This window comes from Chiloscyllium plagiosum, unplaced genomic scaffold (genome assembly GCF_037043375.1).
Source record: "Chiloscyllium plagiosum isolate Xiang-an unplaced genomic scaffold, Cpla_swu_hap1 HiC_scaffold_24, whole genome shotgun sequence".
Taxonomy (NCBI): Eukaryota; Metazoa; Chordata; class Chondrichthyes; order Orectolobiformes; family Hemiscylliidae; genus Chiloscyllium; species Chiloscyllium plagiosum.
This window is the reverse complement of record NW_028270162.1, coordinates 25,234,951-25,258,751: the sequence shown is the minus strand read 5'-3', so window position 1 is coordinate 25,258,751 and position 23,801 is coordinate 25,234,951. Positions and strand designations below refer to the sequence as shown.

Below are 23,801 nucleotides of genomic sequence, written 5' to 3'. Positions count from 1 at the left end.
GAAGTAGCGAAATAGATGGTGACACCTTGCAAAATGTCCATATTACAGAGGAGGTGGTGCTGGATGTCTTGAAACGACTAAAGGTGGATAAATCCTCAGGACCTGATCAGGTGTACCCTAGAACTCTGTGGGAAGCTCAAGAAGTGATTGCTGGGCCTCTTGCTGAGATATTTGTATCATCGATAGTCATAGGTGAGGTGCCGGAAGACTCTAGGTTGGCTAACGTGGTGCCACGGTTTAAGAAGGGTGGTAAGGACAAGCCAGGGAACTATAGACTGGTGAATCTGTCGGTGGTGGATAAGTTGTTGGAGCGAACCCTGAGGGACAGGGTGTACATGTATTTGGAAAGGCAAGGATTGATGAGGGATAGTTAACATGGCTTTATGCATGGGAAATCATGTCTCACAAACTTGATTGAGTTTTTGAAGAAGTAGCAAAGAGAATTGATGAGGGCAGAGCGGTGGATATGATCTATATGGATTTCAGTAAGGCGTTCAGCAAGGTTCCTAATGGGAGATTGATTAGCGAGGCTAGATCTCACGGAATACAAAGAGAACTAGCCATTTGGATACAGAACTGGCTCAAAGGTAGAAGACAGAGGGTGGTGGTGGAGGGCTGTTTTTCAGACTGGATGCCTGTGACCAGTGGAGTGCCACAAGGATCAGTGCTGGGTCCTCTACTTTTTGTCATTTACATAAATGATTTGGATGCAAGCATAAAAGGTAGGTTTGCAGATGACACCAAAATTGGAGGTATAGTGGACAGCGATGAGAGTTACCTCAGATTACAACAGGATCTTGACCAGATGGGCCAATTGGCAGAGAAGTAGCAGATCAAATTTAATTCAGATAAATGCGAGGTGCTGCATTTTGGGAAAGCAAATCTTAGCAGGGCTTATGCACTTAATGGTAAGGTCCTAGGAGTGTTGCTGAACAAAGAGATCTTGGAGTGCAGTTTCACAGCTCTTTGAAAGTGGAGTCGCAGGTAGATAGGATAGTGAAGAAGGCGTTTGGTATGCTTTCTTTTATTGGTCAGAGTATTGAGTACAGGAGTTGGGAGATCATGTTGCGGTTATACAGGACATTGGTTAGGCCACTGTTGGAATATTGCATTCAGTTCTGGTCTCCTTCCTATCGGAAAGATGTTGTGAAACTTGAAAGGGTTCAGAAAAGATTTACAAGGATGTTGCCAGGGTTGGAGGATTTGAGCTATAGGGAGAGGCTGAACAGGCTGGGGCTGTTTTCCTTGGAGCATCGGAGGCTGAGGGGTGATCTTATATAGATTTGTAAAATCATGAGCAGCATAGACAGGATAGATAGACAAAGTCGTTTCCCTGGGGTGGGGGAATCCAGAACTGGAGAGCATAAAAGAGACTTAAGGGGCAACATTTTCACATGTATGGAATCAGCTGCCAGAGGAAATGCTGAAGGCTGGTACAATGCAGCATTTAAAAGGCATCTGGCTGGATATATGAATAGGAAGGATTTGGAGGGATATGAGCCAAGTGCTGGCAAATGGGACTCGATTAGATTAGGATATCTAGTCGGCACGGACAAGTTGGACTGAAGGGTCTGTTTCTGTGCTGTACATCTCCATGACTCTGGATTGAAGACTATTGGCTTTCATTTAGCTCCTGACAGTGAGAGGTTTGAAAGTTATGCTGACTTTCTGACCTCTTCAAATTAGTTGGGACAGCTCAGAGCACTCATTCAGAAGCTTTGGGAATGAGGAGGCTGGAATACAGCAGGCTTCAGTGGCCCCAGCAGTCAACCTCCACAACATCTTTGGAATTCGGACTCCATTCCTCGAGGCCAGTATAAGACAATGCTCCCTCATCGAACAGGATCTGGCTGAAATCAGATGTCTTGTGCCTAACAAGAAATCAGTGTTCTGTCAGGGTGTAAAACTGAGCTATGCTTTAGCCACTACAATGACATTTGTAGGCAACTCTCTGCATTTGGGGAGAGTAGCCACATTGTACACCACTAAGCCATTGATTTATAAGAGGAATGGAGGAAGCAGGGGCAATACAGGTGGACTGTATCCTCAATGCGCTGTGCCCCTAAATTGGCTCAATTAAGGCAACCAGAGAATTAACAAAGTGGGTCTGGCTAGTGAAGCTGAAATGTTGCACAGCTAAAATATTCTAGCTAGTCTAAATCTCTGTTAAATAGTAATCCAGACAGGGAGAGTTGGTGAAATAATTCAGCAGTTATCAGCCTCTCAATGTCATGAAATAAGTCTCTAAGTAATTGAGGGTAGCATGTATAATCTTTGAGCTCTTTATCATATCTTGCTGAAAAGCCAATTCAAAGATGGTATCCAGATAACAACTGTTTTTGCTCAGAGATCACCCAGTGAAACCTGCTGTGTTTGGTCCAAATCATGTTGTTGTTTCAGTCCCATAGAACAACGTGTTGGATCTGCCTAATGAGATACCTGGAGCTGATACTAGGCAGATCTCGATTAATTGCCAGTAATTGGAAAACGTACGCCTTGGGTTCCATAGCCATGGGCAGAACTGATTGAATTGCAGTGGCAGCCTTTGCACATTTTGTACTAAATGCTGTGATAATGTTGCATAGTTAATAATATTTTGGAGCTCGGGCTGAGCAAATGGGACTTGTGTTATTAAGCATCACAGCTTGCGCCTATCTGCCTGATCATTCTTAGCAGACTCTTGCCAGGCAGCAGAATTTGAGCTCCGTACATAATGCCTCTTTGTGAAGTTCGCAGGGTGCTAAGGATTGTACACTAATGACAGCATTGTTCACACAAACACACTGATGGCCTTGTTAGGCAGAATGCTCGACAGCCCAGAAGAGTAAACAACACCAGTTTTTCCTCAATTAGGTAATAACAGAAAGGTGCTGGGTTGGAAAATATTTTCTCTGAGGCACATCCACAGATCCCAACTTCATTTTATGAAGCACATTAACATGTTCACTAAAACAAAAGGGATGACAGTCAGAAACATTATTTCCCAATAATTAGCCTAATGCAATTGTCTCCCCACATGCTTCCAACAGTAATCCAAAAGAACTTAAAACAGAATACACTATCACAGTTGTCATTTCTTTTGGCTGGCACATTTACCCAAAGGCCTGTCTGCCCTTAGTAGATGTAGAAAGATCCAACGGCAATATTTCAAAAAAGTTACACGTGCCTGTGTCCTTAATCAACATCATGGAAGCAAATCATCTGATCTCTATCACATTGCTGCTTGCAGTAGTTTTGATTTGGAGATGCCGGTGTTGGACTGGGGTGTACAAAGTTGAAAGTCACACACCACCAGGTTATAGTCCAACAGGTTTAATTGGCAGCACTAGCTTTCGGAGTGCTGCTCCTTCGGACAACAACCTGATGAAGAGGCGGCACTCCTAAAGCTAGTGCTTCCAAATAAACCTGTTGGACTATAACCTGGTGTTGTGTGATTTTCAACTTTGCAGCAGCTTTGTGTGTGCAAGTTGGTAGCCTTGCTTCCAACATTCCAGTGGTGGTGACTACACTTTAAAAGTACTTTAATTGAATTCAGTGTTCTTTGCAACATCTTACTGTTGTGAAAGTCACTATATAAATGCACGTCTTTTATTAGAACACGAGTTGCCTACTGTTTAAGCAGACGTAGGCCTGGTTAGTACTTAGTTGGGAGGGTGCCTGGGAATGTCAAGCACAATATTCTACCTGGTTATATTTGTGCCTGGATATCCTTGCAGCAGGAGTCCAGCAATGGTATTGCCACCTTTAGAGATAGGCATGCACTGCAGAGGATATACAGAGGAACCTCGATTATCCATCATTCGATTATCCGAATATTGGATTATCCAGTAGGATCGCAAGGTCCTGATGCTTGGTTAAACTATGTTGTCCGGCGTTCGATTATCCAGAATCCAATTAACTGAACAAAATAGTCCCCGCCGTGTCCTTCAGATAATTGAGGTTCTCTGTCATGCTTTATTTCCGGCTCCAACTCCCATTTTGATTTAGTCCCTTCCCTCTCTCCCGTCTGCATTTGCACTAGGCTTTCTTTGGAAGTATTTAATTAGCTACATGAGTGTTTTACTGGTGGTGTTACTAGATTGGGGAAAAAATGCTTTGGTGGCTTTGATGGTGGGGATGTCATTTAGATATGCATAAGAGCACTTCTGGGCAGAGAAGAATTAAAACAAACAAATGAGTTTTCCTTTCCACATGCAAGGATTTGCAATGAAGGACTAAAACCTGGTGCTTTGATGAGCTTGACCTGTCCTAATGGGACAGAATGTCAAATTTGGCTTGATAATACTCCTGTGAATAGCTTTGGGATGTTTTGCTGCATTATAGACAATAGACAATAGGTGCAGGAGTAGGCCTTTCTGCCCTTCGAGCCTGCACTCCATTCAATATGATCATGGTTGATCATCCTTAATCAGTATCCTGTTCCTGCCTTATCTCCATAACCCTTGATTCCACTATCCTTGAGAGCTCTATCCAACTCTTTCTTAAATGAATCCAGAGACTGGGCCTCCACTGCCCTCTGGGGCAGAGCATTCCACACAGCCACCACTCTCTGGGTGAAGAAGTTTCTCCTCATCTCTGTCCTAAATGGTCTATCCCGTATTTTTAAGCTGTGTCCTCTGGTTCAGCACTCACCCATCAGCGGAAACAGGTTTCCTGCCTCCAGCGTGTCCAATCCTTTAATAACCTTATATGTCTCAATCAGATCCCCTCTCAGTCTTCTAAACTCAAGGGTATACAAGCCCAGTCGCTCCAGTATTTCAGCGTAAGGTAGTCCTGCCATTCCAGGAATTGACGTTATGAACCTACGCTGCACTCCCTCAATAGCCAGAATGTCTTTCCTCAAATTTGGAGACCAGAACTGCACACAATACTCCAGGTGTAGTCTCACCAGGGCCCTGTACAGCTGCAAAAGAACCTCCTTGCTTCTATACTCAATCCCTCTTGTTATGAAGGCCAGCATGCTATTAGCCTTCTTCACTACCTGCTGTACCTGCATGCATACCTTCATTGACTGGTGTACAAGAACACCCAGATCTCGCTGTACTGCCCCTTTACATAAATTGATTCCATTTAGGTAGTAATCTGCCTTCCTGTTCTTGCCACCAAAGTGGATAACCATACATTTATCAACATTAAACTGCATCTGCCATGCATCTGACCACTCCCTAACATGTCCAGGTCACCCTGTAATCTCCTAACATCCTCCTCACATTTTACCCTGCCACCCAGCTTAGTATCATCAGCAAATTTGCTAATGTTATTACTAATACCATCTTCTATATCATTAACATATATTGTAAAAAGTTGCAGTCCCAGCACTGATCCCTGCGGTACCCCACTGGTCACTGCCTGCCATTCCGAAATGGAGCTGTTTATCACTACTTTGTTTCCTATCAGCCAACCAATTTTCAATCCAAGTTAGTACTTTGCCCCCAATACCATGCGCCCTAATTTTGCTCACTAACCTCCTATGTGGGACTTTATCAAAAGCTTTCTGAAAGTCCAGGTACATTACATCTACTGGATCTCCCTCGTCCATCTTCAGAGTTACATCCTCCAAAAATTCCAGAATATTAATCAAGCATGAGTTCCCCTTCATAAATCCATGCTGACTCTGACCTATCCTGTTACTACTATCCAGATGTGTCATAATTTCATCCTTTATAATAGACTCCAGCATCTTTCCCACCACTGAGGTCAGACTAACTGGTCTATAGATTTCCTGCTTTCTCTCTCCAACCTTTCTTAAAAAGTGGTACAACATTAGCCACCCTTCAATCCACAGGAACTGATCCCGAATCTATCGAACTCTGGAAAATAATCACCAACGCATCCACGATTTCTCGAGCCACCTCCTTCAGTACCCTGGGATGTAGCCACCTCCTTCAATACCCTGGGATGTAGACCATCAGGCCCCGGGGACTTATCAACCTTCAGACCTGACAGTCTCTCCAACACCAAATTCTGGCAAATATAAATTTGCTTAAGTTCAGGTCCTTCAGCCACTGTTACCTCAGGGAGATTGCTTGTGTCTTCCCCAGTGAACACAGATCTGAAGTACCAATTCAATTCTTCTGCCATTTCTTTGTTCCCCGTAATATATTCCCCTGTTTCTGTCTTCAAGGGCCCAATTTTAGTCTTAACCATTTTTTTTGCCTTTCACATACCTAAAAAAGCTTTTACTATCCTCCTTTATATTTTTGGCATTTTTCTCTGCGTATTTCCTTCTTAATAATCTTCTGTTGTTCATTAAAAGCTACCCAGTCCTCCGTTTTCCCACTTATCTTTGCTATGTTATACTTTTTCTCTTTTAACTTTATATGTTTCTTAACTTCCCTCGCCAGCCACGGCCACCCCTGCCTCCTCCTAGGATCTTTCTTCCTTTTTGGAATGAACTGATCCTGCATCTTCTGCATTATACCCAGAAATATCTGCCATTGTTCCTCCACTGTCATCCCTGCTAAGGTATTACACCATTGAACTTTGGCCAGCTCCTCCCTCATAGCTCCATAGTTCCCTTTATTCAACAGAAATATTGTCACTTCCGATTGTACCCTCTCCCTCTCAAATTGCAGATTGAAGCTTATTGTATTATGGTCACTACTCCCCAATGGCTCCTTCACTTCGAGGTCCCTGATCAATTCTGGTTCGTTGCACAATACCAGATCCAGAATTGCCTTCTCCCTGGTAGGCTCCAGCACCAGCTGTTCTAAGAATCCATCTCTGAGGCACTCCACAAAGTCTCTTTCTTGAGGTCCAATACCATTCTGATTCTCCCAGTCTACCTGCATGTTGAAATCCCCCATAACAACTGTAGTAACATCTTTGCGACAGGCCAATTTCAGCTCCTGATTCAACTTACATCCGACATCCAGACTACTGTTTGGGGACCTGTAGATAAATCCCAAGAGGGTCTTTTTACCCTTAGAATTTCTCAGCTCTATCCACACTGACTATACAAGGCACCCATAATTAATGCATGCAACTGCGGTAGAATATCACTGAATTTTCCCTGTGCTGTGTCTCATCCTAGCACATTGGATAGCCTGACCAGTTCAGAAATATCACAGTAATTTTTCACAAAAGTTACGTACAATAATGTTTCCATATCCAAACCTCTTGCACACAACAAACCAACTATAGCTAGACCAGGTCACAATCAAATTATAATCCTGACAAGCCCTCCTGAAGATTTAGTAATTGTGAAGACAACAATATGATCACAAATTTACCAGCAGCGTGATAAAGAGAGTTACATATGAAGAGAATCACATATGAAGAGAACAAATATTTGAATAAGCAGCGTGTTCTGTCAACACATAGCAAGTATCGAATAACTGCGAGGGGAAAAGACTATAACCCTTGGTGGTGGGAGGGAATAAGATACTAAAAAATATAAGCAAACATTTTGTTCAGGGATGGGCACGTAAATAGATTCCTCCAAATGACAGAAAGTTCACCAAGTTGAATGACGCGAAACTGATTCATAATTTGAAAAGAAAACCAGGAAGTTACCAGAAGATCAGGTCAAGGAAAAGAAATAGAGTATACTTATGTGATACTTTTCACAATGACAAGACTTTCCAAAGCACTAAAAATCAATGAAGTGTACTAGAGGGGTGTTAAGCAATTAAAATAGTTTCAATTATCTATTTGCATGTTATGAAAAATATATGAAAAACAGCATAACATTAACAATTTTAAAGCATTGTTGCAACAATCTAATGAGACGTGTTTCACTGATTAGATTAGTGTTTTTTTTAACCCATCTCTAATTGCTCAGGGTGCAGTTAAGAGACAAATCACATATTGTGGTGGTTGTGCAGTCATAGATAGGTAAGTATGACAGCTTTCCTTCCCTAAAGGGCATTAAAAATAACCTAACTGATTCAATAATGACAGCTGACAGCAATTTCACGGTCATCTTGTGCATCATGTCTCAAATGTTTTCCTGCATTGACCCAACATGGAACATTGGCAGATGGAACTCAAAGTGGGAAAGTGTGAGGTCATGCACTTTGGTAGGAAGAACCGAGGCATAGAATAGTCTCTAAATGAGGAGAAAGCTCAGAAATTTGAAGTGCAACGGGACTTAAGAATCCTAGTCCAGGATTTTCTTAATGTGAACTTGCAGGAAGGCAAATAGAACGTTGGCATTTTTTTTTGACAGGGTTAGAATATAAAAGCAGGATGTACTTCTGAGGCTTTATAAAAGCTCTGGTTAGACCACATTTAGAGTATTGAGAGCAATTCTGGGCCCCATACCTCAGGAAGGATGTACTGGCCCTGGGACGGATACAGAGGAGGTTCATGAGAATAATCCCAGGAATGAAAGTCTTAATGTATGAGGAACATTGGAGGATCCTGATTTGATGGAGTTTAGTAGTACGAGAGGATACCTAATTGAAACTTACAGAATACTGAATGGCCTGGACAGAGTGGATGTTGGGAAGACGTTTCCATTGGTAGGAGAGATTAGGACCAGAAGGCACAGGTTTAGAGGATCATAGAATCCTTCCGGTGTGGAAACAAGTCCACACCAACCCTCCGAAGAGTAACCAGACGTATTCCCTTATTCTATTATCCTATATTTACCTCTGAATAATGCACCTTACCCTACACATCCCTGAACACTATGGGCAATTTAGCATGGCCAATTCACCTAACCTTCATAATCTTTGGATTGTGGGAGAAAACAGAAGCACCAGGAGGAAACCCACGCAGACACGGGGAGAGTGTCTGAATGGAGTTTGCACAGTCACCAGAGGTTGGAATCGAACCCGGGTCCCTGACACTGTGAGGCAGCAGCGCACAGCCACTGAGCCACCATGCCACCCAAAGGGAATACCTTTTAGAATGGGAGAAAAGGAGAAACGTCAGCTGAAGAGTGGTGAATCTATGGAATTCATTGTCACAGAAGGCTGTGGAGGCCAGGTCATTCAGTACATTTAAGACAAAGATAGCTAGGTTTGCGAGTATCAAGGGGATCAAGGGTTACAGAGAGAAAGCGGGAGAATGAAGTTGAGAAACTTAACCAGCCATGATTGAATGGTGGAGCAGACTCGATGGGTTGAATGGCCTAATTTCTGCTCCTATGCCTTACGGTCTTAAAATGGAGGTCAATAAAATGGTCACAATTGCTCAGTGAGAACTGAGAGTGTGGATGCTGGTTAGAGAGAGTATTATAATTCAACCAGTTACATAGCCTCAGAGCTCATGATCCCAAAACTTCTGCTCACAACCTGACTTTGTTCCAGCCCAGTTTCAGGAAGGCTCTGTGCTACTGGATTCCTGGTAGCTCAAATTTCAGTGTATAGGCCAGTACAGTATATACTGCAACCAGATGGGTTTCCAAACCCCAAAAAGAAATCACACTTTTGCATATACCAAGTCTATAAGATGGAGTCCTTTTGAAGGCAAAGTCTGTTAAAATGAATGATTTTTAGTGAATATTGTGGCCTGGCAAAAAGAACATTGTCCACATCATATTATCTAATAACCAGCTGTTGGATAACACAACATGCCAGGAACAGAGTGCCAAGTTGGCACAAACAGACAACTGGGCTGATTTTCTGCTGAATTGGTAACAGATACTTGAGCTGATCAGCTCTGTGACACCCAGAACAGTCAATAAATGAGAAACCAGCTCACATCAGGGACGGGATTTGGAGAACTCATTGGCCTCAGGAGCTGGGGTGTTTCCTGTCCAGTTACCGATAATTTTAAGTCATTTCCCAACCTTGATAATTTGTAAGCAACCAGCGGAATTATTGTCTATCCCACCAGCCGAGAGTAAAAGTCAGTGTTCTGACTGATCTGCTGTGTATGTTCCGTGGAAAGAGTCACAGGAATGCAGAGTACTCGGTTAATGGTGAGATTCTTGTTAGTGTAGATGAACAGAGAGATCTCTGTATCCAAGTACATAGATCCCTGAAAATTGCCACCCAGGTTGATAGGGTTGTTAAGAAGTCATATGGTGTGTTAGCTTTTATAAAACACAGAAAAATACAGCACAGAACAGGCCCTTTGTCCAATGATGTTGTGCCGAGATTTAATTCTAATGTAAAATATAGTAACTTAACCAACGCATCCCTCAACTCACTGCTATCCATTTGCATGTCCAGCAGTCGCTTAAATGTCCCCAATGACTGCTTCCATCACCTCAACTGGCAACGCATTCCAAGCATTCACAACTCTGTGCAAAGAACCTACCTCTGATGTCTCCTTTATACCTTCCTCCTAATATCTTCAAACTATGATTTCTCAAACCAGTCATTCCTGCCCTGGGGAAAAGTCTCTGGATATTGACTATCTATTCCTCTCATTATTTTGTACACCTCGATCAGGTCTCCTCTCTTCCTCCTTCTCTCCAGAGAGAAATGTCCGAGCTTATTCAACCTTTCTTCATAAGGCAAGCCGTCCAGTCCAGGCAACATCCTGGTAAACCTTCTTTGCACCCTCTCCAAAGCCTGTGTGTCTTTCCTATAGCAGGGCGACCAGAACTGGACACAATATTCCAAATGTGGTCTCACCAGGGACTTGTAGAGCTGCAGCAAAACCTCGCGGCTCTTAAACTCGAACCCTCTGTTAATGAAAGCCAAAACACCATATATGTTTTCTTAACAACCCTCTCCACTTGGATGGCAACTTTAAGGGATCTATGTACTTGCACACACAGATCCCTCTGTTCTTCCACACTGCCAAGGATCCGGGCTTTAATCATATAGTCAGCATTCGAGTTCGACCTTCCAAAATGCATCACTTCACATTTATCCAGGTTGAACTCCATCTACCATTTCTCAGCCCAACTCTGCATCCTGTCCATGTTGCGCTGCAGCCTACAGTAGTCCTCTATACTATAGACGACACCTCCAACCTTTGTGTCATCTGCAAATTTACTAACCCACCCTTCAACCTCCTCATCCAAGTCATTTATAAAAACTACAAAGAGCAAAAGTCCAAGAACAGAGCCCTGCAGGACACTGCTCAACACTGTCCTCCAGGCAGAATACTTCCCATCTATAACCACTCTCTGCCTTCTGTCAGCCAGCCAATTCTGAATCCTGATAGCCAAATCTCCCTGTATCCCATACTTCCTGACTTTATGAATGAGCCTTCCATGGGGAACCCTATCAAATGCCTTACTGAAGTCCATATACACATCCACTGCAAGACTTTCATCTACCTGTCTTGTCACCTCCTCAAAGAACTCAATAAGATTTGTGAGGCACGACCTGCCCCTCAAAGCCATGCTGACTGCCAGGGATTTCCCTATTACTCTTCTTGAAAAGAGGAACAACATTCACCTCCTTCCAATCCTCCAGTACGACTCGTGTGGAGAGTGAGGAGCCAAATATCCTCGCCAGCAGCTTAGCAACCGCCTTTCTCACTTCCCAGAGCAGCCTATGTTCTGGTCTGGCCCTGGGTACTTATCAATCTTAATGTTTTCCAAAATTTCTAGCACATCAACTTCATCAATCTTGATCTGGTCAAGACCGTGTCCAAGCTCCTCTAAGTTTTCTGAAAACCGAAGCAAAAAACTCATTTAGGGCTTCCCCTATCTACTCAGACTCCACACACAAGTTCCCTCTGCTATCCCTGATCGGCCCTACCTTCTACCTGATCATTCTCTTATTCCTCACATATGAGTAAAACGCCTTTGGGTTCTCCCTAATCCTTCATGCCAAGCCTTTTTCGTGCTCCCTCATGGCTTTCCTCAGTCCATTTCTGAGCTCCTTTCTTGCAAGTCTGTAATCCTCTAAAGCTGTGCTAGATCCTTGCTTCCTCCACCTTACGTAAGCTGCCTTCTTCCTTTTGACGAGAAGTTCCTCTGTTATCATCATCCAAGGTTCCTTAATCTTGCCCCTTCTTGCCTGTCTCAGAGGAACAAATTTGTGCATCACTCGCAACAACTGCTCCTTCAACAGTCTCCACATGTCTGCTGTGCCCCTTCTGTGGAACAATTGCTCCCAGTCTGTACTTCCCAACTCCTGTCTGATAGCGTCATAATTTCCTTTCCCCCAATTAAATATCTTCCCTCAGTAACTGCTCCTTTCACTCTCCAAGGCTATGCTAAATGTGAGGCAGTTATGATCACTTTCATCAAAGTGCTCTCCCACCGTGGGATCTGACACCTGTCCTGGCTCGTTGCCAAGCACCAAATCCAAAATGGCCTCTCCCTTCGTCGATCTGTCTACATACTGAGTAAGGAAATCCTCCTGAACACACCTGACAAAAACAGCTCCATCCAAATCATCTGCACTTAAGAGGTTCCAGTCGATATTGGGAAAGTTGAAATCACCCATAACAACCACCCTGCTACTTTTGCATTTTTCCAGAATCTGCCCGCCTATGAGATCTTCAATCTCTCTCCTGCTTTTAGGTGGCCTGTAGAAAACTCCCAATGCAGTGGCTGTTCTCAACTTCCACCCATACTGACTCAGTACACAAACCTTCCACAGCAACCTTCGTTTTTGTAGCTGTGATGCACTCTGATTAGCAATGCTACACCCCTTCCTCTTTTTCCACCCTCCCTGTTCTTTTTAATCTTTCTAAACCCTGGAACATCAAGCAACCATTCCTGCCTCTGTGAAACCCATGTCTCTGTTATGGCCACAACATTGTAGCCCCACGTACTGATCCATGCTCTAAGTTCGCTCTTATTTCGGACACTCCTTGCATTAAAGCAGACACACTTTAACCAATCCCTTGGTTTCATCGCATGAGAAACCTTCCTGATAGATTCAGTATGTCCTGTCAGTGTGCCGTCTGCACCTGACCCCCTCTCAGACATGTGGCTCCGATTCCCACCCCCCTGCCAAACTAGTTTAAACCCTCCCGAATCACACGAGCAAATCTCCCACCCAGGACATTTGTGCCCCTTCAGTTCAGGTGCAACCAGTCCTTCATGTATAAGTCCCACCTTCCCCTGAAGGTATCCCAATGGTCTAGGTATCTGAAGCCCTCCCTCCTGCACCAGCCTCGCAGCCACGTTCAAGCTGCATTCGCTGACTGTTCCTCACCTCACTATCTTGTGGCGTTGGTAGCAAACCAGAGATCACTACTCTACTCGTCCTGCTCTTCAGCTTCCAACCTAACTCTAGTTACTTTTCAGATCCTCAACCCCTTTCCTGGCTATATCATTGGTGCCAATATGTACCACTCCCACTCCCCCTTCAGAATCTTGTAAACCCGATCAGCGACATCCCGGACCCTGGCACCAGGGAGGCAACATAGCTTCCAGGAGTCCCGTTCCTGACCACAAAATCTCCTGTCAATCCGTCTAACTACTCAGTCCCCTACCACTAGCGCTTTTCTATTTTTCCCCCCTTCCCTTCTGAGCCACAATGCCAGGCTCGGTGCCAGAGGCCTGACAACAATGACTCCCCTGGTAGGCCGTCCCCACCAGCAGTATCAAAAACTGTATACTTATTGCTGAGGGGAATGGCCACAGTGGATCCCTGGTCTGACTTTCGGTTCCCTTTCCTCACCCTGACAGTAACCCAGCTGACCTTATCCGGTGTCTGGGGAGTGACCGCCTCTTTGTACATCCTCTCAATTTCCCCCTCAGCCTCCCGGAATTGGGTTTCAGAGCCATGAGTTCATGCTGCAGCTGTACAAAACTCTGGTGCGGCTGCACTTTGAGTATTGAGTACCGTTCTGGTCACTATATTATAGGAAGGATGTGGAAGCTTTGGAAAGGCTTCAGAGGAGATTTACTAGGACGTTGCCTGATATGGAAGGAAGGTCTTACAAGGAAAGGCTGAGGGACATGAGTCAATGTTTGTTGGAGAGAAGAAGGTTGAGAGGTGACTTAATTGAGACATAAGATAATCAGAAGGTTAGACAGGGTGGACAGTGAGAGACGTTTTCCGTGGATAGTGACGGCTAGCATGAGGGGACATAGATTTAGGACAGATGTCAGAGTTTCTTTACTCAGAGTGGCAGGGGTGTGGAGTGGCCTGCCTGCAACAGTAGTAGACTTGCCAACTTTAAGGGCATTTAAATGATCATTGGATAGACATTTGGATGAAAATGGAATAGTGTAGGTTAGATGGGCTTCAGATTGGTTTCACAGGTTGGCGCAACATTGAGGGCTGAAGGGCCTGTACTGTGCTGTAAAGTTCTATGTTCTTTGAAGTGGGGAGGAAATGGAAAATCAAAACCCCTAACAGTCCATTAATATCTGAAAGTGATCCCAGGACTACAGTCCTACAGCATATCTTCTATGAGAATGCATGCAAAAATGTTCCTTTTATCAGGCATTGAATGACCGGTTGTGCATTTGCATTGCTCAGTCACTTGGAGAATTAAGCAATGATGGCTTCATCAGGCAGACACTCTGCTGTAAGTATTCAAAACAAAACACAGTTTGGAACCAATCCATCCACAAATAGATTTATTGAAAACCTGAGACGGGCTGGAACACACAACCAGATAAATCAGTAGAAAGCATAGTAAAACTTTAAAAAGAAATCACTTAGCATTAGGATTACCAGATAAACACAGATCACATCGTGCCCCACCCCCAATCCTTCTGAATGACTCCCATTAGTGTAAGTAATCTGATAACCCAGTGAGTTTGCCAGCTGTTTGCTCACTGCAGGGTTGACTGTTACATCATCAGCTTTGGTATGTAGTCACACGGTGCTGCCAAGGACAACAAGTCTCAGGTACATCTCAGAGAAAGGAAGGGTAACTTTGCATCAGCTTCATCTACATCAAGATCTAATCAGGTCAACCAAGGACCAAGAACTTGCAAATGCACTGCTTGCCTAAACAGTTCACTACAGATACTGACATTTTTTAAGCTCATTTTGCTTCTCCTCTTATATAGCACAGGTTCTCATTCCTCCCATCACGTAGCACTTTCATTAAGCTTCAAAAATTAGCATTTATCATCCTCCAAAACATAGTTAAAAAATCAGGGGTTGTAGATTACAACTATTAGCGAATTCTTTCTCAGTAACAACTGCATCTTACCAATTCCAAATCAAACAGTGCAGTCCGATTCACGATTTTCACGAAAATTATGAAGACAATACTCAACACCCCACATTAAAAAGCAATTGCCTCAACAAAAACAAAAAGATGAGGCATCATTTTACCTTCCCAAAGAGCAAAGGAGAAGTTGACAGCAACTTCAACGTCAGAGACAACAGCAGTCCAGTAGACTTCTGTAATGCAGTGGGTCTCCCTTGAGGTCCCTATGTACTTTCGAAAAAGAGGAGTGCAGCACAGATTGGATGGGCTGTAGCTGACTTTGGAGAACAACCCAAATGAAGGCGTGCTAAAGTTGTGGGAAGGTGGCGACATCTTCATTAAGGATCTAAGTAAAAACCTGTTTACTTCAATAAATTAAAAACTCTTTACAAGCAACTGTTTCCCATTTTGATTTAGATTCGATGGGGAAGGATTGTGGATTGCAGGCTGGGGAGGAATGTGGTCAGAGATTACTAATGCATTTGAAGATAGACCCTTTAATCAAAAATGGTTAAGGACTGTTGCTGTTGTAATCAGACTTAAACCTCACTTCTCTCTGCTGCTTACAACTAAACTCTTCTTTTATCCAACACCAAATGGTCAATGCTACTTGTTAGAAAACCACGGAAAGCTCAACTGTGAAGAACAGTCATTTTCTGATAATCAGTGAGGAAGATGACTGGATTGTTGGGGTGGGAGGGTGGGATTATGAATGATCTGCTAACCCAACAGGCATTCTTAGGCTTGGCAGGTTTACTAACCTGCATATACAGTACAGTATTTGACTTTACAATCCACGATGAGATAATTCAGCCAGATTCTACCTTTGCATTTGGAAGCATCTGATGATATAGGCACTAAGAAAGGGAGTGGATATTTTCCTCATTGGTTACTGTGTGACAGTGGATTAATACCAAAACATCACACAACCCATTGAAAGCTGGAAAATCTCTGACTAAACACATTTAAACACCTCCTGCAGAACATCTCTGTCCACATTACACATTTAAGTGGCAAAGTTCAACATTTCCCTTTGAAATAGTGTTTTGCAGGTTGACTAAAATATTGCAAAGTGCTTGTAATAAGGTTAATCCAGCAGCTGTAGAGAGTGTACATCACATAGGATCGCACTCAGAGGACAGTGGTTATCATCTATTTGTGTGCGAGTGTTTGTTTCCCCGATTTGAGGCAATAAACAGTAGGTTAATGGTTAGATCAGTAACACATTTCCATAGAACTCTGAAAAATCAACAGGAAAGAACTAATTTGCACATTATAAATGAAGCAAAGTTACAATCTAAGATTATTCAGTCCATTTCCAGTGTTGAGTTTGAGGTCACATTCATCAGTTCTCTGTAACCACAGTGGTAACTTTATATATTCACATGTGAAGATACTGTCAAAGTCTAGCAAGGTCAGTCCAAGTGGAGCATGCAGCGTCATATGCCTCACAACAGACTTTCTGCCAGAGGTACGCAAGTGTTCAGTGAGAGACGATCAGGCCCATTTATACAGTCACCAGTATTCACGCACAAACAGCAGAGTAATAATGTCATAGCAGACTCACTCCACACTCCTCCCAGTCTGCATAAGTTAAGAAGGAGAAGAGCCTGCATAAGTTAAAATAAACAAAAAGTCGTTTCTATTGCAACTTCCTGTAAAAAAATTACTAAACAAATGAGGCGAGTCACAAAAGCACACAGGAGACATGTCTGTCCTCTTCATGATTTTCTGAAAAGACAATACCCCGGATAAAAAAGGTAGTCGTCCCAACAAAAATAATGATGAGGCACCATCTCACCTTCCCAAGGGGCAAAGGTGAAACTGACAACTTCAACATCAGAGACAACAGCAGCCTAACACGCTACTGTATTGTAGTGGGCTTCCCTTGGGTCCCTACATACTTTCCAAAATGATTCACGAAATAGGAGGCTTCCTGCTCGCTAGACCTAACTTTTGAAGTTCAGAAGAAACACATGCATAGTCTCTATACAGTTTCCCTACAGCTATACCAAAGTTACATAAACTATGAAGGGGAATGTCCCTAATGCAGTTTAGGACTCTTTATAATAATATGGTGCAAGATATTGTAATGTTAATGTATCCAACAGGCTTTGGATGGGTTGAAAGTATATAGATGGAAAGGGCTGCAGCGCACAACTGCTCTAAGAGAAAGGGCCAGATCCCAAGACAGCTCAGTCACTAAAGACCACTAGCAGAATTACTTTTGCTTTGAGCTTGATTTGTGGGAGACACTCGTTACCAAAGCTTTGAGTGCCTTAAACAAGTCACAGGAGAACACCTTTCCCCCAGCACTTTGTGCGCCAATGTAGAGAACATGTCTCCTCTCCTACTCAGTGGGCACTTTGAAAACCAGACTGTCGGGCCCCGCTGCCTTGCGTGTAGCTAATATGCAGTTTTGAACAAGTCTCCCTGCAAGATCCTGCGTTTCAGCTCTTTCCACAGTAGGTCACGCTCCCGCTGGGTTCCTGCCACCATGCCTCTGTTTTCCTGTGCACGCCTGGACAAGTAGGGTAACACCTCTTCCACTGGGCCGTATGGGACATATTTATACACTGGGTAGCCAGCCTGTCCTGTCAGAGACAGAATAAAGGAGGGTTAAGTTTATATATTAAAGAGAAACTCTCCCAGGGCACTAGACAAGTCCAGGTTACATTATTATAGATGCCATTGTATCATCCAATTTTAAAATTTGGGTTTGGCATGAAGTTTTTCTGAGTAGGTCCACTCAAATTCTCCAGCAGTTAACACCACCACCATCACATTCAGACAGTTGTAAAGTCATACAGATGTACAACATGGAAACAGACCCTTTGGTCTAACTCATCCATGCCAATCAGATATCCTACATTAATTTAAGTCCCATTTGCCTCCAAACCCTTCCTATTCATGTACCCATCCAGATGCCTTTTAAAATGTTGTAACTGTCTCAGCCTCCACCATTTCCTCCGGCAGCTCATTCCATACACGTGCCATCCTTTGCACGAAAAAAGTTGCCCCTTAAGTCCCTTTTAAATCTTTGCCCTAAAGCTCAGTCACTTTTTTAAAAGATATCAAAGCCCAATTTTTGTAAAAAGAATATAAACTTTAGTTTGTGTCTAAAATCTCTATAAATTATATTCTAGAATCTCAATCGAGTTGACATTTCTGGGATACAACCCCAAGAAATGGGAAAGCCTGTAGGGGTCAGGATCCTACAAGAATACCTGTCTATTCCATGAAAAGCAAGACCCCAAAACAAGTCCAGCATGGAGTCATGTCGCTGGTAGGAAAGATTGCCTGGACATTGAGTTAACTATTTGAGGGCCTGTTACCCAGCAGTTAGTTTAGGATCAGGTGTCTGTGCTTCACATACCAAGGGGGAAGCTGATCTGATCAGACATCCCCAGCAATTGGCCAAAGTAGACCTTCCGAGATGATGGATGGAGCCCAAGTTCATGCATTCTGCGAAAGAAAGGAAGAAAGAAAGAGTTAGCAACTAACGAATAGAAATTCAAACCAACACACCTTGAGCAGAGGTTCTCCAACGGCAGAGGAGGGCAGGGCCATTGGAATATTCAGTCAGTTGGGTTACAATCTCAACAGACACCCCCTATTCATTAAAGCCTTGGTTTTTGGGTTCCATTAACTAAAGTCAGGGACATGAAAGGGTGAAATCAACTAGGAGACAGTGAGGTCTGCAGATGCTGGAGATCAGAGTAGATTGTGTGTTGCTGGAAAAGCACAGCAGGTCAGGCAGCATCCGAGGAGCAGGAAAATCAACATTTCGGGCCGGAGCCCTTCAGGAATTCTTGATGAAGGGCTTTTGCCAGAAATGTCGGATTTTTCTGCTCCTCAGAAACTGCCTGACCTGCTGTGCTTTTCAAGCAACACTCTCTCAACTCATGAAGGGGTGCACCGGTACTAGACCCAGCTAGAAAACGGGAGAAAGGCTATGGCCAAACCATAACGAGGGCAAAAAAGAACAATGGGAATCAGCAACAGGAGAAAGAGTCTCAAGTAGCATCATCTCGCCACCCCCCCGCCCCACCTCCCAAAATGTCAGCAAATAGCCAACCAGATTTCCCAGTGGGTCTCTTCGGAATCTTTCATTTTTGCAGTGGGGAGCGACAAATCAGGAAACCAGGAGGCATTCAGCCAAAACACCCGAAGGAAAGCCACAGCTGGCTGTTTGGACATGTCCAGTATTGGGCGCCTCTCTGATGGAGGAAAATCAAATCCCTGCTGAGTGCAATAAAATTGTAGGGTTCCCGCAAACCAATGTGATGGACTATGCCAAGACTTAAAACCACTGAAAGAGGATGGCAAGTAGAGTCAGAGAGATGTATCGCAGGGAAACAGACCCAACTCATCCATGCCGACCAGGTACCCTAACCTAATCTTGTCCCATTTGCCAGCACTTGGCCTATATCCCTCCAAACCCTTCTTGTTCATATACCCATCCAAATGCCTTTTACCACTTCCTCTGGCAGCTCATTCCATACATGTATCACCCTCTGTGAAAACGTTGCTCCTTAGGTCCCTTTTACATCCTTCCCCTCTCACCCTAAATTTATGCCCCTAGTTCTGGACTCCCCCACCCCAGGGAAAAGACCTTGTCTATTTACCCCATCGATGCCCCTCATGATTTTATAAACCTCTGGAAGGTCACCCCTCAGCCTCTGATACTCAAGGGAAAACAATCCGAGCCTATTCAACCTCTCCCTATAGCTCAAATTGCCCAACCCTGGCAGCATGCTTGTAAACCTTTTCAGAACCCTTTTAAGTTTCACAACATCCTTCCGGTAAGAGGGAGGCCAGAAGGGCTCACAATATTTTAGAAGTGGAGCGAGGGTGGTTTAAAACAAAGCAATCGCAGACTTGTTACAGCACAGAAGGGGGCTATTCAGTCTCCAAATCACCTGGTGCTATATTCCTGCCTTCTCCCTGAACATTACTGCTTTTCAAGTAACAGTCTAATTCCTTTCTGAATGCCTCAATTGAAACTGCCTCCAGACAGTAACAACTCACTACATGCAAAAGGTTTTCCTTATACTGTTTTGCTTCCTTTCCATCAAAATCTGTGGCTTCCTTTTCTTGATCGTTTTATGAGTGAGAGCATGGCAGCTTAGAACTAGGATGAACAGAGTTGCTGTCTCTGGTTTGTTGCCCATGCCACGTGCTAGTGAGGCGAGGAATAGGGGAAGAGAGGAGTTGAACATGTGGCTACAGGGATGGTGCAGGAGGGAGGGTTTTGGATTCTTGGATAATTGGGGCTCTTTCTGGGGTAGGTGGGACCTCTACAAGCAGGGTGGTCTTCATCTGAACCAGAGGGGTACCGATATCCTGGGGTGGGCGGGGGGGGGGGGGGGGGAGTTTGCTAAGGCTATTGGGGTGGGTTTAAACTAATCCAGCAAGGAAATGGGAACCAAAATTGTAGTTCGAGTATAGAAAAGGTTGAGAGTAGGGAGGTCCAAAATCAAGTTTCAGGGACACAAGATGGCACCGGCAAGTAAGAAGTTGGTTTGAAGTGTGTCTATTTCAACGCCAGGAGCATTCAGAATAAGGTGGGTGAACTTGCAGCATGGGTTTGTACCTGGGACTTTTGATGTTGTGGCCATTTCGGAGACATGGTTAGAGCAGGGACAGGAATGGTTGTTGCAGGTTCCAGGATTTAGATGTTTCACTAAGAACAGAGAAGATGGTAAAAGAGGGGGAGGTGTGGCATTGTTGGTGAAAGACAGTATTACAGTTGCAGAAAGGATGTCTGGGGACTCGTCAACTGAGGTAGTAAGGGCTGAAGTTAGAAACAGGAAAGGAGAGGTCACCCTGTTGGGAGTTTTCTATAGGGCTCCGAATAGTTCCAGTGATGATTCTCGATAGGAGTGAGAGAGACAGGGTAGTTGTCATGGGGGCCTTCAACTTTCCAAATATTGACTGGGAGCACTATAGTAAGAGTACTATTGATGGGTCAGTTTTTGTCCAGTGTGTGCAGGAAGGCTTCCTGACACAGTATGTGGACAGGCCAACAAGGGGCGAAGCCACATTAGATTTGGTACTGTGTAAAGAGCCCAGCCAGGTGTTAGACTTGGAAGTAGGTTAGCACTTTGGTGACAGCGATCACAATTCTGTTTTGTTTACTTTAGTGATAGAAAGGGATAGGTGTATACCACTGGGCAAGAGTTACAGCTGGGGGAAAGGCAATTACGATGCAATTAGGCAAGATTTAAGAAGCATAGGATGGGGAAGGAAATTACAGGGGATAGGCACATTAGAAATGTGGAGCTTATTCAAGGAAACGCTACTGTGTGTCTTAGATAAGCATTTACCTGTCAAGCAGGGAGGAAGCTGTAGAGCACGGGAGCCGTGGTTTATGAAGGAAGTGGAATCTCAGGTCAAGAGGAAGGCGCGGCTTATGTTAGGATGAGATGTGAAGGCTCAGTTAGGGTGCTTGAGGGTTACGTGGTAGCCAGGAAAGACCTAAAGAGAGCTCAGAAGAGCCAGGAGGACACATGAAGTTGTTGGCGGATAGGATCTGGGTAAACCCTAAGGCTTTCTACAGGTATTTAAGGAATAAAAGAATGACGAGAGTAAGATTAGGGCCAATCAAGGATAGTAGTGGGAAGTTGTGTGTGGAGTCAGAGGAGATAAGGGAAGCACTAAATGAATATTTTTCAACAGTATTCACTCTAGAAAACGACAATGTTGTCGAGGGGAATACTGAGATACAGGCTACTAGACTAGGTGGAATGGAGGTTCACAAGGAAGAGGTATTAGAAATCCTGCAGAGTGTGAAAATAGATAAGTCCCCTGGGCCGGATGGGGTTTATCCGAGGATCCCTGGGAAGCCAGGGAGGAGATTGCCGAGCCTTTGGCATTGATCTTTAAATCGTCATTGTCTACAGGAATAATGCCAGAAGACTGGAGGATAGCAAATGTGGTTCCCCTGTTCAAGATGGGGAGTAGAGACAATCCAGGTAATTATAGATCAGTGAGCCTTACTTCAGTTATTGGTAAAGTGTTGGAAAAGGTTATAAGAGATAGGATTTATAATCATTGAGAAAAGAATAATTTGATTAGGGATAGTCAGCACGGTTTTGTGAAGGGTAGGTTGTGCCTCACAAACCTTAATGAGTTCTTTGAGAAGGTGACCGAACAGTAGATGAGAGTAAACCGGTTGATGTGGTGTATATGGATTTCAGCAAGGCATTTGATAAGGTTCCCCACAGTAGGCTTTTGTACAAAATACGGAGGAGTGGGATTGTGGGAGATATAGCAGTTTGGATCAATAATTGGCTTGCTGAACAAAGACAGAGGGTTGTGGTTGATGGGAAATGTTCATCCTGGAGTCTAGTTACCAATGGTGTACTAAAAAGGGTTGGTGTTGGGTCCACTGCTGTTCATCATTTTTATAAACGACCTGGATGAGGGCCTAGAAGGGTGGGTTAGTAAATTTGCAGACGACACTAAGGTCGGTGGAGTTGTGGAAAGTGACGAAAGATGTTGTGGGCTCGAGAGAGACACAGATAAGCTGCAGAGCTGGGCTGAGGGGTGGCAAATTGAGTTTAATGCGGACAAGTGTGAGGTGATTCACTTTAGTCGGAGTAACCGGAATGTAAAGTACTGGGCTAATGGTAAGATTCTTGGTAGTGTAGATGGGCAGAGAGATCTCGGTGTCCAGGTACACAAATCCTTGAAAGTTGCCACCCAGGTTGATTGTTAAGAAGGCATACAGTGTTTTAGCTTTTATTAATAGAGGGATCGAGTTCCGGAACCATGAGGTTATGCTACAGCTGTACAAAACTCTGGTGCGACTGCACTTGGAGTATTGTGTACAGTTCTGGTCTCCACATTATAAGGAGGATGTGGAAGCTTTGGAAAGGTTGCAGAGGAGATTTATTAGAATGTTGCCTGGTATGGAGGGAAGGTCTTACAAGGAAAGGCTGAGGGACTTGAGGCTGTTTTCATTGGAGAGAAGAAGGTCGAGAGGTGATTTAATCAGAAGGTTAGATAGGGTGGACAGGCAGAGCCTTTTTCCAAGTATGGTGACGGCGAGCACGAGGGGGCATAGCTTTAAATTGAGGGGTGATAGATATAGGACAGATGTCAGAGGTATTTTCTTCACTCAGAGTAGTAAGAGTATGGAATGCTTTGCCTGCAATGGTAGTAGATTCGCCAACTTTAAGTACATTTAAGTCGTCATTGGACAAGCATATGGACGTACATGGAATAGTGTAGGTTAGATGGGCTTTAGATTGGTACAACAGGTCGGCGTAACATCTGAGGGCCGAAGGGCCTGTACTACGCTGTACTGTTCTATGTTCTATGTACTTCCACCTGATTTTGAAAAAGCTCCATCAGATCCTCCTCTCTGTCTTCTCTCCAAGGAAAACAGTTCCTTACTTCAATTTATCTTCAGAACAAACCCCTCACCCTAGAAAGATTCTCCAATGGCCTTTACATCCTTTGTCAAGTGTAGCACCCAGATATGAACACAATACTCCACCCAAGATCGAACTGGTGTTTTGCACAAGTTCAACATTAGCTCCTTGTTCCTCTAGTCAACATTCCCACTAATAAAGCCAAAGATGCTTACAACCCGACACAATAAAACCATTAGCAACCTATGCACACATACACAGTCTCTCTATACTTGTGCCCCCTTTATCTCAAATTGTCTCTGCATGTTCTTCCCACAATGAATCAGCTCCCATTTCTCTGCATTGAATCTGGTCTGCAATTGGTGCACCCACTCCACCAACATGTCTGCATCCTTTTGAAATCCTACACCGTCCTAACAAGGACAAGTTTGTTTTTAA

At 43.9% G+C, this 23,801-nt stretch overlaps 1 protein-coding gene across 1 annotated transcript in view; it reads right to left on the bottom strand.

Annotated features, from left to right (window-relative positions):
* Nucleotides 1–14,381: 14,381 nt before the first annotated feature.
* The window catches only part of LOC122562624 (proline dehydrogenase 1, mitochondrial-like), a 49,938-nt gene continuing 40,518 nt past the window's right edge, over nucleotides 14,382–23,801 (bottom strand). The window contains exons 13-14 of the mRNA XM_043715625.2: nucleotides 18,359–18,447; nucleotides 14,382–17,576 (exon numbers count right to left, since the gene is read on the bottom strand). Of these exons, the coding sequence (XP_043571560.1) occupies nucleotides 17,389–17,576; nucleotides 18,359–18,447 (277 nt within the window). The 3' untranslated portion in view covers nucleotides 14,382–17,388. The remainder of the gene's footprint in view (nucleotides 17,577–18,358; nucleotides 18,448–23,801) is intronic.